Consider the following 19660-nt stretch of genomic DNA (forward strand, 5'->3'; position numbering starts at 1 on the left):
AAAACAATAAAACAAGCTGTTCTATGTGAATAAAAAATGACTAAAAGGAAATAAACAAAATTGATGATGTACTTTTCTTTTGCTAATAAAGACATGAGAATGTTGAAAAGAAATTTATTCCCCAAAACGTAGGAAAATGAAAATAATGTTATATCTCAAGTATTGAAAGTTCTCAAGAATAATCACCATTTGAAAACGTTATTGAATACCTTGTAACATCAGATGTTTATTTCTTATATGGTGGATGTTGTATCCCTTAGGAATAAGACTAGTGGCCGCTGGTTTTCTTCTTAAAGTACCTAAGGTTTAGAACTCCATTCCATTAAAAGTTTTCTTTGGTTCTGTAATGTCCGTCAAGTTTTATGCAGAGTTCTTTTCGATTTGAATGAAGAGTGATTTTTAAGGAGGAAAACAAAATTTGGTTCGTTTCTTTTTCTCTCTTTGTCTCTCTCTTTTCTCCTCTTTCTTTTTTAAATAGGAATAACAAAACATATTGTAAGAAGCCTGGTTTATTGTGGCACTATTCACAATAGCAAAGAGTTGGAACCAACCCAAATATCCAACAACGATAGACTGGATTAAGAAAATGTGGCACATATACACCATGGAATACTATGCAGCCATAAAAAATGATGAGTTCATGTCCTTTGTAGGGACATGGATGAAACTGGAAAACATCATTCTCAGTAAACTATCGCAAGGACAAAAAACCAAACACCACATGTTCTCACTCATAGGCGGGAATTGAACAATGAGAACTCATGGACACAGGAAGGGGAACATCACACTCCGGGGACTGTTGTGGGGTTGGGGGACTGGGGAGGGACAGCATTAGGAGATACACCTAATGCTAAATGACGAGTTAATGGGTGCAGCAAAACAACATGGCACATGGATACATATGTAACAAACCTGCACATTGTGCACATGTACCCTAAAACCTAAAGTATAATAATAAAAAATAAATAAATAAATAAAATAAAATTAAAAAAAAAAAAAAAAAGCCTGGTTGGTCAGAGGAGATTGTCTATGTTAAATTAGGAGAATGTTTGTCAGGCAGCATGAAATCATTTGTTAATTATTGTTTTTAATCTTATCAGATTATTGTTATTTTTCCAACTTTCCTCCCTTTGTAATGTTCTTTTTTTCTTTCTTTCTTTCTTTCTTTTTTTCTGGGCCTGAAATTACCTTTTGCTAATCCAGTTTGTGTGGAGAGATAGAGTACCAGATTGGGAGTTAGGGGACTCCTTCCTTCTTTTTGTTTTAACTTTAGTCCTTCATTGTTAAAATGAAAGAATTAGACTAAATTATTTTCAAGTTTTCTTCTAGCTCTTAAAATTAATTCTAACATCTCTTAGACATAAACATTTGGAAAGATTTAAGAGAATATCAAATAATTTATTCACTAGTACTTACTGAGTACTGTCTATTCATGTGCTCACCACTGTGCTGGGCTGAGATGGGTTGATTTTACCTATGTTTTCATGGGGTGGGAGAGAATTTTAAGGCAATTTTTTTTTTCTTGAAGAATATGAATATCCCAAAGACAAAAACAACGTAAGACAACTTGAAGGGAGTTGATTGTCAGAATCAGAAAAGTGGATGACTTGTATGATTTGTCAATGAAGAAAATCTTTTCCTCTACACTCTTAGGTTCATTGTATGGAGGCCTGTGAATTAAACTGTAAAAAAGATTAGCAAGAGAGAAGATAGATTTTTATTTATGAATATACATGTGAGTTCACAGAAAAATGTGACTTTCCAAACAGGTAAACATGGGAGTTTATAAACCTAAATCAATGGGAAGAGGTAGAGGGAAGAAAAGGCTTCTACGGAAAGAACAAATGGCTTTCTTTTTTTTTTTTTTTTTATTATACTTCAATTTCTGGGACACATGTGCAGAACATGCAGGTTTGTTACATAGGTTTACACGTGCTGTGGTGGTTTGCTGCACCCATCAACTTGTCGTCTACATTAGGTATTTCTCCTAATGCTATCCCTCCCCTGACCCCGCTCCCTCCAACACGCCCCGGTGTGTAATGTTCCCCTCCCTGTGTCCATGTGTTCTCATTGTTCACCTCCCACTTATGAGTGAGAACATGTAGTGTTTGGTTTTCTGTTCCTGTGTTAGTTTGCTGAGAATGATGGTTTCCAGCTTCATCCATGTCCCTGCAAAGGACATGAACTCATCCTTTTTATAGGTGTGTAGTATTCCATGTTGTATATGTGCCACATTTTCTTTATCCAGTCTGTCATTGATGGGCATTTGGGTTGGTTCCAAGTCTTTGCTATTGTGAACAGTGCTGCAGTAAACATACATGTGCATGTGTCTTTATAGTAGAATGATTTATAATCCTTTGGGTATATACTCAGTAATGGGATTGCTGGGTCAAATGGTGTTTCTGGTCCTAGATCCTTGAGGAATCGCCACACTGTCTTCCACAATGGTTGAACTAATTTACACCCCCACCAACAGTGTAAATGTGTTTCTATTTCTCCACATCCTCTTCAGCATCTGTTGTTTCCTGACTTTTTAATGATCGCCATTCTAACTGGGGTGAGATGGTATCTCATTGTGGATTTGATTTGCATTTGTCTAATGATGATGATGAGCTATTTTTTCATGTTTGTTGGCCGCATAAATGTCTTCTTTTGAGAAGTATCTGTTTATATCCTTCACCCACTTTTAGATGGGGTTGTTTTTTTCTTGTAAATTTAAGTTCTTTGTAGATTCTGGATATTAGTCCTTTGTCAGATGTATAGATTGCAAAAATTTTTCTCCCATTCTGTAGGTTGCCTGTCCACTCTGGTGATAGTTTCTTTTGCTGTGCAGAAGGTCTTTAGTTTAATTAGATACCATTTGTCCATTTTGGCTTTTACTGCCATTGCTTTTGATGTTTTAGTCCTGAAGTCTTTGCCCATGCCCATGTCCTGAATGGTATTGCCTAGGTTTTCTTCTAGCATTTTTATGGTTTTAGGTCTTATGTTTAAGTCTTTAATCCATGTTAATTTTTATGTAAGGTATAAGTAAGGGGTCCAGTTTCAGTTTTCTGCATGTGGCTAGCCAGTTTTCCCAACATCCTTTATTAAATAGGGAATCCTTTCCCCATTGCTTGTTTTGTTAGGTTAGTCAAAAATCAGATGGTTGTAGATGTGTGGCATTATTTCTGAGGGCTCTGTTCTGTTCCATTGGTCTGTATATCTGTGTCATGATGATTTGCTGCACCTATCAACCCGTCATCTAGGTTTTAAGCCCCGCGTGCATTAGGTATTTGTCCTAATGCTCTCATCACTCCCCTTGCCCCCCACCCCCCGACAGGCCCTGGTGTGTGATGTTCCCCTCACTGTGTCCATGTCTTCTCATTGTTTAACTTCGACTTATAACTGAGAAGATGTGGTTTTTGGTTTTCTGTTCCTTAGTTTGCTGAGAATGATGGCTTTCAGCTTTATCCATGTCGCTGCAAAGGACATGAAGTCATTCTTTTTTATGGCTGCATAGTATTCCATGGTGTATATGTGCCACATTTTCTTTAAAAATCACTTTCTTCCGTGGTCTCTGTAAGTGAGGTATACTGGCCATCCTTTAGTTCCTTAAATTTATTACAATTGCCCCTTGAATAACATAGGCTTGAGCTGCATGGGTCCACTTATATACAGATTTTTTTTGGTCAAATCCAGATGGAAAATACAGTATTCAAGGCATTCAAAACCCAAGTATACAGAGGGCTTTTTCTACACTCTGCTTCTCCAGGAGTGAGTACAGGAATTGAGTATGTGGGTATTTTGGTATCCAAGGGAGTTCTCGAACCAGTCCCCCAATAATATGGAGGAACAACTGTATATCATCTCTGCTATTGGGCCTTTGAACATCTTATCATCTTGCTCTTGCCTCTTGGTCTCGTTAACTTGTGATCTTTTAGAATGCTTTTTACCATTTCTATTACTGTAACACTTGTCAGAGCCAATATATTTCCTCTTGGATGATAGCCACATAATTGGCTATTGTTTCTACTCTTTTCTTTCCAAAGTTCCTCCTCCACATGGCAGTCAGAATGATAATTCTAAAATATAAAACATCGTATCCCTTTTCTGCATTGGATGTGAGATCCACAGGACTGTTTGCTTTACATCATTTACATCTCAGCTCAAAAATCAGCCTCTCCTTGATGACCTTAATTAAAGTAGCAGGTGATTGTAAAGAAGCGTATCTCTCACAAAATGTGGCACTTTGTGTACGTAGAGACAATTTTTTTCTTTTTAAAAACTCTACTGAATCTTTGTATATTCTGTCTACCCTCAATGGAATCTTTGTGCTTTAATTCTTGATTATAAATCTATATTTTTAAAATTTTTAAAAAGTACTTTATATATATATATAGAAAAAATATATATTTTCTAACTGTATAGTTTAATGAATTTGCACAAACTGAACTCACCCAGAACAAAAACAGTACTCTGGAAGCCCCTCTTGTGCTCCCTTTCAGTCACTGCTTTTCCCTATAGGGGTAACCAACTACTATTCTGACTTAACACATTAAATTAGTTTTGGCTGTTTTATATTTGATGTAAGTGAAAACATATAATGTGTACGTAGCTTATTTTGCTTAAGAGATTATGTTTGAATATGTAGTTGTTGTTCATTTATTCTTACTAATCTTTGGTTATACAGCTTGAAGTTAATATTAGATGATACCTAAAGGGTCATGACTATTGTCTTTAATCCCCTGTATTCATTTTGTCAGAGATATGTCTTGAAATCATATAGTATGAGTCCTCCATCTTGGTTCTTCAGTATTATGTTGGTCGTTCTAAGTCTTTTGCCTTTCAAATTGTACCTTTCTTTTTCCATGTAAATTATATAATTGCTTGTTGAGTTTTACAAACAAGCCTACTGGAATTTACATTGAGATTTGTTATATCTAAATCTGTTTGGAACAATTGGTGTCTTAACAATATTGTTATAGTTCATGAACATGGTATATCTCTCTATTTGTGTAGAATTCTTTAATAAGTATTTTGTAATTCTTAGCAAACAGAACTTATACATTCTGTTAGATTTGTATTTTATGGGTTTTTTTGCGTACTATATTTGGAATATAAGTTTCATGTTTTGTTCTCTGCTGTATCTTCAGTCTCTAGGATATGGTACAAAGTCGGTTTCAGTAAGTATTTATTGAACGAGTGTATATCTGCTATCAAAGAGTTCATACTCTAGGAGCTGAGAAAGAAGTACATAATTAAAAGATAATACACTTTAGGGGAACTATAAACAAAATTCTTCGGGAGCTCTATGTGGGAGCTATAAATTTCATGTAACAGATTTCTTTTTCTTTTTTTCTGTCAGATTTGAAAGAAGATAAACCTAGCAAAAGTTTGTTTAATGATGCAGAAAACAAGAAGAATTCAATTAAAATGTGGTTTAGCCCTCGAAGTAAGAAAGTCAGATACGTTGTGAGTAAAGCTTCAGTGCAAACCCAGCCTGCAATAAAAAAAGATGCAAGTGCTCAGCAAGACTTGTATGAATTTGTTTCCCCAAGTCCTCCTGCAGATGTTTCTGAGAGGGCTAAAAAGGCTTCTGCAAGATCTGGAAAAAAGCAAAAAAAGAAAACTTTAGCTGAAATCAACCAAAAATGGAATTTAGAGGCAGAAAAAGAAGATGGTGAATTTGACTCCAAAGAGGAATCTAAGCAAAAGCTGGTATCCTTCTGTAGCCAACCATCCGTTATCTCCAGTCCTCAGATAAATGGTGAAATAGACTTACTAGCAAGTGGCTCCTTGACAGAATCTGAATGTTTTGGAAGTTTAACTGAAGTCTCTTTACCGTTGGCTGAGCAAATAGAGTCTCCAGACACTAAGAGCAGGAATGAAGTAGTGACTCCTGAGAAGGTCTGCAAAAATTATCTGACATCTAAGACATCTTTGCCATTAGAAAATAATGGAAAACGTGGCCATCACAATACACTTTCCAGTCCCATTTCTAAGAGATGTAGAACCAGCATTCGGAGCACCAGTGGAGATTTTGTTAAGCAAACGGTGCCCTCAGAAAATATACCATTGCCTGAATGTTCTTCACCACCTTCATGCAAACGTAAAGTTGGTGGTACCTCAGGGAGGAAAAACAGTAACATGTCCGATGAGTTCGTTAGTCTTTCACCAGGTACACCACCTTCTACATTAAATAGTTCAAGTTACAGGCGAGTGATGTCTAGTCCCTCAGCAATGAAGCTGTTGCCCAATATGGCTGTGAAAAGAAATCATAGAGGAGAGACTTTGCTCCATATTGCTTCTATTAAGGTAGGATGCTTACTCTGAAATACCGTCTCAGAATGAGGCCAACTATAAAGCAATTTCTTTGGAGTTTGTGAAAAATGGCATAGGATTACTAGGATAATTAACCTTTCACAGACATGATACTTCCTCTGAACCAGAGAAGCCAGATTCACAGGGACAGCATCTCTACTTCAGTTGGAGCAGTGGCCCCTGAGTCTGGGCAGCATGATCTTGTAGGAGAAAACCAATATTTGAATATTTCAGCTTTTCTTTTGCCAAGTGCTTTTGCTTTTGTCTATTTTACCTTCAGTTTTTATCATTTTGTTTACCTGTCTTCATGCTTTATGAATGTAGACAATTGCTAAGTTATTACAGGCAACAATGTTGACTTAGTAAAAAAGCCCAGATTTACCATCCAAATTCAACCAGAATTTGGAAGGTTGAAAGATGTGGGCTGTACATTTCTCCAGTGACCGGGACATTTGACTACCAGAAATGGCTCCTCCAGTTCACCACAAAGGAGCTGCTTTTTGCCCTAGAATCAGCCATTCCTTTTACTGACCTGCTCATTGACGTTCATTCTCTTTAATGCCTCAACACCTGAGATGTGGCAGCGTTTTTTGGAACCTGGCCTGTTTTCTGAACAATTGGCAGTGGTTGATCTTTGAAATTGACACAAACACTACATGTGAAATAGAGCAGTAGGCACCATAGCTTTATAGGCTTTGCTCTGTGATTTCATGCAAGTGTTAGGAAAGTATGATATGGTATACCTTAGTACTAAATTAGGATAGCTTTTATGCTGTCTCAGCGACTGTATGTAGTCAGTTCACCCAGGAAATCCTTTGGTCTTCTGGATGGGTAGAGAACTTTGGGATACCTGGGAGGAACCACTTGGAGGCCCACAAACATGAGGCTGGTGGGCAACATAAAACATTTGAGAAGAACATGGAGTAGACATTGAGTGTGGTCCAGAGATTCCTGTATTTCTGTGTGGAGAAAGGGAATAGCATAAACTGAGCTTATCCCAGCTGCTGCTGGTTTGTTTTCCTTGCTTTTCTTCCAGATCAATGAGGAATACAGTCAGCTCTGTGTATCTGTGCGTTCTGTGTTTATGGGTTCAACCAACTGCGAATCAAAAATATTTGGGAGAAAAGCCAATAACAATACGCAATAAAAAGTAATGCAAATTTAAAAATATCATATAGCAACTATCTACATAGCATTTATATTGTATTAGGTATTATAAGTAATTTAGAGATAATTTAAAGTATCCTGGAGGATCTGTGTAGGTTATTTGCAAATACATCATTTTATATGAGGAATCTGGATTTTGGTATCTGCTGGGATTCTGGAACCAATCCGCCACAGATACTGAGGAATGACTGTACTCTATTTCTGATACCAGTGAGGCAGGTACCTTACAACATGACCACATATTCTTTTGCACTTGTCTCTGGTTATGTTTTAGTTCGATTTTTGCAAAGCCTGACTTACAAAATTAGACTTTTTTTGGTCATCTTTGTTACATATATGTATATTATATGTACATATAGGCTATTGTAAACATAAAGTTATAGACATAAGTAGCTAGTGTAATGATTGTTTTTGTTCATTTTGCTGGCTAATACATAGTAATTTATATATTTTGCTTTCTGGGAAATACTTGGACTATCAGGCAAGCATTTACTTATATTGGTGGCAACTTTTTCTTCTAACCATAAGAATAATTTATCTTTATTAATGAGGATCCCTAGGGTCTAGGCCAGAGTTTTGTAAATTCTTTCTTAAAGGGGCAGTTAGAGTAAACGTTTTCAGCTTTGCAGGCCATGAAATCTCTATCATAGCTGTTCAGCTCTGCCTTCTTAGTGCAAAAGTAGCCATAGACAATATGCAAACTAATAAAACTTAAGTACAAAATTGGGTGACTGGCCCATAGGCTATAGTTTGCCTACTCTTGGTCTAGGCATGTGAAGAAACCGTAATAGAATATTAAGTCAGGATAAAATGATGGCATACTCCTGTGTCGGTGAATTTTCTCTATTAATATGTTCAAGATTACTTCATATGAGTTTTGTCAGTTTACTTAGAGTTTTGCCGGAATTATTAAATCCATTTTTATTTCCTTGAACTTAATTATTAAATGCAATTATTGTTACCAGTTGTCAGATTATGTTATGGTACATTTTTTAAAAGTTAGTTTTTATTGTTTTTAAAATCACCGATTAATAGTGTCCTTTTAAATTTTTTTATGAGTTGAATGTGTGCCTTTCACCTTAGCTTTATTTTAATAGACATATCCTTAAAATCAGATTCACTTATATAAATATATTTACATATATTTATATGTTTTTCTTCTTTTTGGGGGGGGGGGGGGCAGGGGACAGAGTCTTGCTCTGTCACCCAGGCTGGAGTGCAGTGGCACAATCTCAGCTCACTGCAACCTCTGCCTCCTGGGTTCAAGCAATTCTTCTGCTTCAGCCTCCCGAGTAGCTGGGATTACAGGCACCTGCCATCATGCCAGGCTACTTTTTATATTTTTAGTAGAGACGGAGTTTCACCATGTTGGCCAGGCTGGTCTCGAACTCCTCACCTCAGGTGATCTGTCCTCCTAGGCCTCCCAAAGTCTTGGGATTACAGGCATGAGCCACCATACCTGGCCAGTCTTTTTAGAAACAGTTTTCATTTCATTTCTATCCTAGTTTTCTCATTTGCAGCCAAGAATGAATAAATCTATGTGTACACATATTGCAGTTCTGCTAATTTATATTTTGCACCCACCTGCTTCAGAAAAGAATTTGAAGTGGCTCTAAAGTTAAAGCTACTATAAAATGGAACAAGGAGTTGGTAAAGAGGAAAGAGTTACTACAACTGGAGTGAATTTAGTTTTGGTGACCTTTAAGGCAGCCAAAGCAAATAAGGGGAAGGACCAAGTTTTGTGCTGTCAAAAGATAATGCATCCTTTTTGGTGGTGATTATTTATATTTTATACCCACCTACTTCAGAAAAGGATTTCAGGTGGCTCTAAAGTTATTTAGACTTGCATTGTATTGTTTCTTAAGCATGTTGGTAAACTTGCAGTTTCTACAGATTGAGCACATGGTTGCACTGAGCATGCTTGGTGTATGCACTGAGGGCTGAGAACCCAGCAGGAGTTTGTTCTCCTGCACTAGTTACCTTCCCCCACTGCCGGCAGGGCTTTACTGATTGATTTCTGAGCTTGGAAACGTTATTAATAAACATTGTATAATACCTTGCCCCAAACTACTTCTGGGCATCATCATTGGCCGTAACCTTTCCATAGCTACTACCCTACTGGCAGCTACTCTTTTCTTGCCCCTACCAGTTGCATTAGTTTTCTATTGCTGCCAAAACAAACTACCACAAAGTTAGTGATTCAAAGCAATGCAAATTAATTTTCTTACAGTTCTGTACACCTGAAGTCTAGTATGGGTCTCATCACACTGAAATCATGTCAGCTGTTTTCAGGAGGTTCCAGGAAAGACCCATTTCATTTTTACTTGGATGGTTGGCAGGGACATCATAGTTCTTGTGGTAAGACTGGGATCCAGATTTCTTGCTGGTTTTCAGCTAAGGGTTGTTTCCAGGTTCTAGAGACTGTCACATTCCTTTAGTTCATGGTCCTCTTCTTCATCTTCAAATCCAGCAGCAGCAGATTGAGTCCTTCTCACATCTCATCTTTCTGACATAGCCAGAAAGACCCTCTGCTTATAAGAATCCATATGATTAAATTGGGCTACTTGAGAAATGCGGAATAATCTCCCCATCTCAAGGTGTGTCCACTTCATTACATTGCAGTGTCCCTTTCACCACGTAAGGTAACATAGGCACAGGTTCTGGGGATTATTAGTGTGTGGACATTTTTGGAGGTCATAATTTTTTGACCACACCACTGAAGTAGCTTCCTAATTTCCCTTTGTATTTCCTGCAGTCAGTTCTGTATGTAACAGCCAGAGTAATCTGACCAAAATCAAAATTGTCATTTCTCTGCTCTCCTATCAATGTCTTTTTTATACCCCTCTTCTTATTTGAATATCTTCATAACTCATGTTCCTATTTGAATGTCTGCATCACCTATGTTAAACTGCTGTTGAGAACACTGTGTCACGAATGGGAGAGTTTACGAAAAAGCTTTGTGCCTAAGTAGAAACTAAGATACTCATTATTTATTCTTCTGATTTATTACCACAATTACTTTTGCACCAACCCAATAGAAAACAAAATACTAAGGATCTAGAGAAAATCTTTCATTTTGTATTATGTCATACAATACAAAGAGAATTTGTGCCATACTGACCTTCCCCTTCTCCCACATCCCCCTACCGAGTTCTCTAGCACAAATTCTTAAAATGGCAATGACTACTCATAATTTATGCCACAGAAGTGACTTAACTGTGGAATAGAAGAATGGCTTGAAGCTGGCATGCCATGATTTATTAGTGATGTAGACATAATAGATAATGTTTTGAATGCAACTTACAGGGCATGGTATGCTTAGAACATAACAAAGGTAATGAAGATCCCCTGGAGAGAGAAGATCCCTTGTGAGGAGTCTCATTTAGAGTTTAACTTCGTAGTTTATTACACTTGAACACAGTCATGTTAGATTGTGTGTGAAATTATGTATCCTGCATAGTAGCTTCATGAGAAGGTAGCAAAGGAAACAACAGCAGCCTTGGCATATGTGATATTTTCAAGAGTTTAATTACTAAAATACCTCTTGGAGTCAGTATCTGTTTTTCTCCTCTGTGACTCACCACATATGTATAAGTCTGCTTTTGTAATACCAGTAATTTATTGTGCCATTGACCGGGCTATCAGAATTATCTGTTAAATTACAAGCATACCTCATTTAATTGCACTTCACTTTTGTGTTTCGCAGAGAGTTTTCTTTTTGTGTTTTTTGACAATCCTGCATTGAGCAAGTCTGTCAGTGCTGTTTTTCCAACAGCGTATGCTCAGTGTGTCTCTGTGTCACATTTTGGTAATTCTCACAATATTTCAGATCTTTTCACTACTGTTGTATCTGTTACGGTGATTTGTGATCAGTGATCTTCGATGTTACTATTGTAATTGCTTTGGGGCACGACAAACCCTGGCCATGTAACATGCCAAACTTAATTGATAAATGTTGTCTTTTCTGACTATTCTACTTACTGATAATTCTCCCATCTCTCTCCCTTTGAATCCCTGTTTCCTGGGACACAAGAATATTGAATTTAGGTAAACTAACAACCCTACAATGTCCTCTGAGTTTTCAAGTGGAAGGAAGAGTCACTCATCTCTTACTTTATATAAGAAGCTAGAAATGATGAGTGAGGAAGGCATGTTGAAAGTTGAGATATGCCAAAAGCTAGGTCTCTTGCCAAACAGCCAATTTGTGAATGCAAAGAAAAAGTTCTTTAAGGAATTTAAAAGTGCTACCCTGTTGAATACACAAATGAGATGAGAAGAAAGCATAACCACCTTATTGCCGATATGAGGAGAGTTGGAATGATCTAGGTAGGTGATCAAACCAACCACATTTCCTTAAGCAAAACCCTACTCCAGAGCAAGATCCTAAATCTCTTTAATTCTATGAAGGCTGAGAGCGGTGAGGAAGCTGCAGAAGAAAAGTTGGAAGCTAGCAGAGATTGGTTCATGAAGTTGAAGGAAAAAAGCTGTCTCCATAATATAACAATGCAAGTTGAAACGGCAGGTGCTGATGGAGAAACTGCAGCAGGTTATCCAGAAGATCTAGCCAAGATAATTATGAGAGTGGCACACTAAACAACAGATTTCAGTGAAGTTGAAACAGCCTTTTTTTGGAAGAATATGCCATCTGGGTCTTTCATAGCTAGAAAGGAGAAGTCAATACCTGGCTTCAAAGGACAGGCTTTCTTGTTAGGGGCTAATGCAGCTGGTGACTTGAAGTGGAAGCCAATGCTCATTTACCGTTTGGAACAACAAAGCCTGGGTGAGAGCACATCTTGACAGCATGGTTTGCTAAATATTTTAAGCCCGCTGCTGCGACCTACTGCTCAGGAAAGATATTCAAAATATTACTAACTGACAGTGCCACCTAGTCACCCAAGTGTTCTGATGAAGATAAGGACATTAATGCTGTTTTCATGTCTCCCAACAAAACATGAATTCTGTAGGCCATGGATCAAGGAGTAACTTTTACTTTCAAGTCTTATTACTTAAAAAAATACATTTTGTAAGGCTATGGCTGCTATAGATGGGGATTCCACAGATGATTCTGGAAATGACTCACCATTCTAGATGCCATTAATATCACTGATGATTCATGGGAGGATGTCCAAATGTTAACATTAACAGTAGTTTGGAAAAGAGTTGATTACAGTTCTCATGGATGACTTTGAGAGGTTCAGAACTTAAGTGGAGAAAGTAACTATAGGTATAGTAGAAATAGCAAGATAACTGGAATTAGAAGTGGAGCCTGAAGAGGCGACTGAATTGCTGCAGCCTCATGATCAAACTTCAGTGGATGAGGCGTTGTTTGTTATAGATGAGAAAGAAAGTGGTTTCTGCAGATGGAATCTACTTCTGGTGAAGATGTTGTGAACACTGTTGAAATGACAACAAAGGATTTAGAAAATTACATCATCTTAGTTGATAAAACAGCAGCAGGGTTTGAGAGGATTGGCTCCAATCTTGAGAGAAGTTCTATGCGGATAAAATGCTACCAAACTGCGTCACATGCTACAGATAAATCTTTCATGAAATGAAGCCAGTGGATGTGGCATACTGTATTGTCTTAATTTAAGAAACTGTCACAACCACCCAAACCTTCAGCAACTACCTGCTTGCTCAGTCAGCAAGCCGGCAGCGTCAAGGCAAGACCATCCACCAGCAAAACGGTTGTCACCATTTTTTAGCAATAAAGTTATTTTCAATTAAGGTCTGTTCATTTTTTTTTTTTAAACTAATGCTATTGCACACTTAGTAGACTACAGTATAGTGCACATATAACTTTTATATGTGCTGGGAAACCAGAAGATTCGTGTGACTTGCTTTATTGCAATATTTGCTTTATCTCAGTGATCTGGAACTGAACCAACAGTATCTCCGAGATATGCCTGTATTTTTTTCCGTAAATTCTAAGAAGCTAGAGAAGTATTTAACATATATTAGAGCTTCATTCCAGATGGTTCATTTTTGTTTGTTTGTTTTAATGGCGTCTAATTGCCAAGAAGGGAAGTTTTTGGTTCCCGGTCAGTTCATTTACATGGAAAAGCTTAACCATGCTAGGCAAGTCATTTGTCTTACACTTAATTGTAATGTTCTGTATTGTTTTTATGAATATGTTTATTATTAATGGTATTTTAGAAGAGCTAACCTTCATAATAAGGAAAAGTTTTGTTTTTGTGTGTGTGTTTTTGGAAAGTTAATTTATATTGCTGGAATATGTGTGGATCTGCAATATGTACGGATGTGTGAAGGATCTTTCCTTTGATTGAAAGATCAGCAATAAAAGATTCAGTGGGACACACACACACTCTTATTTTCAGCCTTCAATGTATTACTTGAAAATACCAAACTCATTTAAAATTTTTAATAAGCCTTGGCAAATACTTTCCTTAGATAAATTATTTTTTCTGTGGTTTAAGAAAAGTTCAATTATTCTTTCAAGTTGTGAGGAGCCCAAAAGTGAGTACTTGAAAGTAATTTAAAGAAGCCAGAATCAAAACTTAATTTATTTCCTGGCTACTTCATATCAGTTCAAGCTATTCCAGTTACTGTAGACTCTAATTATCATAATTTTATTTATGCGCATGACATTACATTTACATGAAGTAGAAAGATGAAAATATGACAAACTTTCAAGTACTAGGGAGGAGAAAGCAGATTGGTAATAAAAAGCACCGCTTTTGCTAATCAGCTATACAGTTCAGCAAGGGTGGGGAGAATGTTAACAGAAGACACTTTGATAGTATGAAGAGGTAACATGAAAGAAAAATAGCAACTGTCTAGCAACCTTGAAAGAGGGTCTACTTTTATTCTTTAAATTGTCACTGTTTCTGTTTGACTATTCCCTTGAGACTCTTCCATTTCACAATTGTGTTTATATTATTTTTTAAGCTTCTTTAATATGTTTTTTTGCATTACCATGTAGAATTAGAATGGGGAAATCTTTGAGAAGGTTTTTTTGTGTGAGTACTTTCATGTTAAAGATAGGGAATGTGTGTGGTTCTGGCAGTTTATCTGCTCACTTGTTACAGGATTGTTTTGGAAAAAAAATCAAATTTGTATCTTGGCAGATATTCCTGCATTCATTTGTAACCAATATGAATATAAAGCAAAAATTGCAGGGGCTCACACCTGTAATCCCAATAATTTTGGAAGCTAAGGCAGGAGATTGCTTGAGTCCATTAGTTTGGGCAATGTAGTGAGACCCCCATCTCTACAAAACAATAAAAAAAAATTAGCCAGGCATGGTGATGTATGCCTAGCTACTACTCGGGAGGCTGAGGCAGGAGAATTGCTTGGGCCCAGGAGCTTGAAGTTACAGTGAGCTATGATCATGTCATTGCACTCCAGTTGCTAAATACATGATAACTTGCTCTAGAAGTAGAATTTGCACTGTTAAGAAATCTGGGAAAATGTTGCTTTTTTTTTTTTTTCCTTGAAACTGGGGTAATTAATTTGAAACCTACAATCCTTTTAGACCCATTGAGCATTTAAGGTCATTTTGTTAATTTAGGAATATAAAAATGTATGTTGCATGTAGATTTACTTTTTTAGAAAACTGAAGATTTGAGAAACAGCTCAGAGCACAGAAACAGAGACAATTAGAAATAAAAAGCATTTTTTTTTCTGAGATAGAGTCTCGCTCTGTCGTCCAGGCTGGAGTGCAGTGGCGTGATCTCAACTCACTGCAACCTCGGCCTCCTGGGTTCAAGCAGTTCTCCTGTCTCAGCCTCCTGAGTAGCCAGGATTACAGGCGTGCGCCACCATGCCTGGCTTATTTTTGTGTTTTTAGTAGAGACGGGATTTCACCATGTTGGCTAGGCTAATCTCAAACTCCTGACTTCAGGATTTGCCCGCCTCAGCCTCCCAAAGTGCTGGGATTACAGGTGTGAGCCACCGCATCCTGCCAGCAAAATTTTTTAAAAAGAAAAAAAATCAAATATTATATTTAGGAGAATAAGTGATTTCTACATTATCAAACCAACAGAGGAAAAAAAATTCATTTCAGAAAAAAGTATTGGGAGGGGGTGGGTGGGGAGAGATTTGCTCACTAAAGAAGCACTCACAAAACTCATTGCACACAATATTATGCATGTAACTTCTGTCTATAGCTTTTTATTCAGTCTTTTTTGAGAGTATGCTCTGCTAGTTATTTTTGCTTTATCTTCATGGACTTAGATACTGTACCCTGCCCTGTTATCCTAAAAGAACTGATTTAGTTATATTTGCAGTGACTGGTGATAATAATGTAATTTCAAGAAAATTTTTACCTTCATCCCACTGCATAAATGCCTCCTTCCTAAAGCCTGACATTGTTTTACAAAGGGACAGTATCTTTTATATTACAGCTAGAGATTTTTAAAAAGGCTTTAAGAGTTAACAGATACTTTTAAAAAGTAATACATAATTAAATATAAACGATAGATGTCAGATCTTCCACATTACATGAAGGGACAAATCTAAGAGACCCTGGTATTAGATAGCTAGAGGATTATTATCTCTCACTTCTAGGAAAATGAATAAAAAAGAAGAGTGGGAGGGCAGACTACTTGAGACCAGTTCCCCAGAACTCCTTTGCCACAGTCTACCTTCGCTGGAGGCTGGCAGCAGAGGGAAGCTATGTTGTTTTCTTACTTCAAGACAGCTTTAAAGTGACCTTAAAAGTCTACTCAATTCTAGTAGGATTTAGTTGGATCATGACACACAAGACACACAAAGTTCAAAACTAGAAGGGGTCTGCAATTTTAATGCTATTTAATTGACAGTGTCTTAATATGAAAGCAGAATTAATATTGTCTGCCTTTAGAGTATTTTCCTTGCCTTGTGCCTCATTTTAATTCACTTATTCCCCAGATCTTGTTCATCTCATTTAAAAAGAGGTTGTGGATTCTAAAGTAAAGTTATTGTATTTCTTACTTTTCCTCATCTGCCTCCTCCACTGCATCAGTGTGCTACTGTTGCAACATTGTTGCATAGCTCTCCAGAGTACTGGAATAGAGAAATAGAGAGTGAGAAATTGAAAACTATTTGTTAGAAAAGACTTGAAAGGCTACATCACAGAAGCTCTATTTCCTATAGTTAGTTGATAATGGGTGGTGATTTTAGTCTTGAACCGGGCGGGGAGCAGGGGGATAAAAATTTAATGCTGATTCTGTGGACTGATTTGAATAGGTTTGTACTGATCTCTTTTTTTTGCCATTTTAAACAGCAACTGTTGCTTCCTAGAAAATGTTGAATAAGGTGAATATAAACTAAACTAATGTATTAGGCTGGAGTAACTGCCAATAAAATGGCAGTTTTGGGCTGTTTTTTAACTTTGGTTTCACTGAGTAGTCTTATGGGCTAAACAGTTTTGTTTGTTTTAAACAATACTCAGAAGCCATTTACATATATGCTCAAAAATTGTTATTTTCACAAATGAAATTATGGCTTTTAAAACTTCATTATGAGCAAATGATCTTTGGCCAGTGTCCTTTAATTTGGTACCTTGAAATGAATTTTGAATATGGCTAATAGATTTTGTAGTCTATATTCAAGCATGACTGTATTTCTTGATATCTCAGAATAATTTGTACGTAGATAATTTCTTTTTTGTTTTGTTTTTTTGAAACGGAGTCTTGCTCTGTGGCCTAGGCTGGAGTGCAGTGACATGATCTTGGCTCATTGCAACCTCTGCCTCCCGGGCTCAAGTGATTCTCCTGCCTCAGCCTCCCAGGTAGCTGGGATTACAGGCTGGCACCACCATGCCCGACTAGTCTTGTATTTTGAGTAGAGACGGGGTTTCACCATGTTGACCAGGCTGGTCTCAAACTCCTGACCTCAGGTGATCCACCTGCCTCGGCCTCTCAAAGTGTTGGGATTACATGCGTGAGCCACCACACCTGGCCCAATAATTTATTAACTCATGAACAGTAGCCTTAAGAGAAAACGATTTAAGTTTTACTTTATATTGAAGAAGACAGCATTTTAAAAAACTCAATATTTTCCTCTCTTAATGCTTTTTAATTTCTGTTTTGTTCATTTTTCTAGGGCGACATACCTTCTGTTGAATACCTTTTACAAAATGGAAGTGATCCAAATGTTAAAGACCATGCTGGATGGACACCATTGGTAGTTGTCTGGTTTTTATTCTCATTCTTTTTGTGTTTTACAGTTCTTATAGTTTATAGTTACGTAGTTGTCTATATATCATCCTCTGCCACGTACACTTTTTAGTCTGAAGAATTTGTTTTCATCAAGTATGAGAACATGATTATTTTCCTTCTAGCTTTTCATTTGTGACAGGCAAGAAATTGGTTACCTTTTGACAGACTACCTTTAGATTTAGGAATCCACTTGTACTGTATTGCAGAATTTAGCTAATGTCTAGAGGTAACAGCTACAGCTGACATCAGGCTCCATTCTGTAGCACTGCGTGTCACTGGAACCAAATTTCTTGGAACAAAAAGAGGTCAGAGGAACTGAGTATAGGAAAGTGATCACAAGGAAGTGATTCTTACTGAGGTTCTGTCTTAGCCTCACTTATTCCCTATCCAATTGTAGATATATAAGGCAGTAGAAATCTTTGCTTACATTAAACATTTTTAAAAGTCTTTATTGTTACTAAAAATAAAAGTGTGAAGCATAATCTGGAAACAGAATGACACAAATACTTGGAAACAATTGGTATGTAGGCCAATTACATTGGGACAATAAACATGAGATTTGAATGCAGCCACAGAAGTGTCAGCAAATGAAGTAGATGCCTTCATCCTGTAAACTAGAAATTCAGCCCAGAAATTAGGAGACTCAATAGGCTAGGTGCAAGAAAGCTGGGAGGGTTTAGTTTAGATCAGTCACTTTGCTGGTTGGACTCTACTGGCTGGCTAACCTTTTCAGAGAAAGGTTAATTTTATTTTTTTCTTCACAGCCACTAAGGCAAGTTGTAGTAAAGACTGGTTAGTGATTTAGAGGGTTTAGTGCCTAATTTGGATTCCTTTCTCCTAAAAATAGACCTACAGATGTTGAGTGTAGTATCACTTATTATGAATTGAAATTCATGTACTTAAAAAGTGTAGAATGCCAGAGATTTATTAGAATACAGCATTGTTTGTAGTTCATTAGACATAAGGAAAGATTTGGATCTAAGGCATCTTTGAACACTCCATTGTTGCCATTTCTGTCATTCAGCAAGCTCTTTTTGTATTTCTACTCATGTTATTTCTCTTATCAATAACAGCAGCCATACAGCAATCTGTAGGTTCAGCAAATAGCTTGTCTTAAAAGCACTCCTTCACAGATACTTACTTTGTTGCATGATATGTGTATGTACTGGTACATATTTTATGTATCCTCTTGTTATTAAATACATAGTCTTTTTTTCTTAATGTTTTACATTTATTGTAGAACATTTAAGGAGCTACTGTTGGTTTAAAACTACATGTTCTTCTAAAAAAAAAAAAAAAGTGCTTGACCCAAGGCTCAAATGAGAATAGCCTTTTCTTTTTTCGTGAGTTATACAGATCTTGATTGAAAGATTATTAATAGTAACTTTCACTCTGTCAACAACTTAGTCTTTTTGAGTATTTAGGTAACAATAAATTTACTGCCTGATGTTTACATTTATTTTTCTAAAGTGTGTTATTATAATATCATCTATTGCTCTTTCTTATCACTTCTTTCACTTCTTTTTCAAAAAATTAAATTAGCATGAAGCTTGCAATCATGGGCACCTGAAGGTAGTGGAATTATTGCTCCAGCATAAGGCATTGGTGAACACCACTGGGTATCAAAATGACTCACCACTTCACGATGCAGCCAAGAATGGGCACATGGATATAGTCAAACTGTTACTTTCCTATGGAGCCTCCAGAAATGCTGTGTAAGTAGTTCAACTTAAAAATTATTTTTAAAATTGACCTATATTCTTGAATCAAGGTATGTGATAAAGCAGAGACTTTAATAGTCAAGTTGATGGCTTTCTTCACTTTCACAACTAAAATTAGATGTGATCATCAAATTCTGCATTCATAATCAGCATTCATGCCCTTTATGATACAGTTGGTCCTTCATATTCTTAGGTTCCACACTTGAGGATTCAGCCAACTGCAGATCAAAAATAATTGGGAAATATCAATGACAGATCGGATAAAGAAAATGTGTTACATATATACCATGGAATACTGTGCAACTACAA

At 36.8% G+C, this 19660-nt stretch overlaps 1 protein-coding gene across 2 annotated transcripts in view; it reads left to right on the forward strand.

Annotated features, from left to right (window-relative positions):
• BARD1 (BRCA1 associated RING domain 1) overlaps nucleotides 1-19660 on the forward strand; it is an 81615-nt gene that overhangs the window by 22193 nt on the left and 39762 nt on the right. For both annotated transcript variants that reach the window (XM_032754629.2, XM_032754630.2), the window contains 3 exons: nucleotides 5345-6294; nucleotides 17515-17595; nucleotides 19173-19345. In XM_032754629.2, coding sequence (XP_032610520.1) covers nucleotides 5345-6294; nucleotides 17515-17595; nucleotides 19173-19345 — 1204 coding nt within the window. The remainder of the gene's footprint in view (nucleotides 1-5344; nucleotides 6295-17514; nucleotides 17596-19172; nucleotides 19346-19660) is intronic.

The sequence above is a fragment of the Hylobates moloch genome, unplaced genomic scaffold (assembly GCF_009828535.3).
Source record: "Hylobates moloch isolate HMO894 unplaced genomic scaffold, HMol_V3 SCAFFOLD_1, whole genome shotgun sequence".
Taxonomy (NCBI): Eukaryota; Metazoa; Chordata; class Mammalia; order Primates; family Hylobatidae; genus Hylobates; species Hylobates moloch.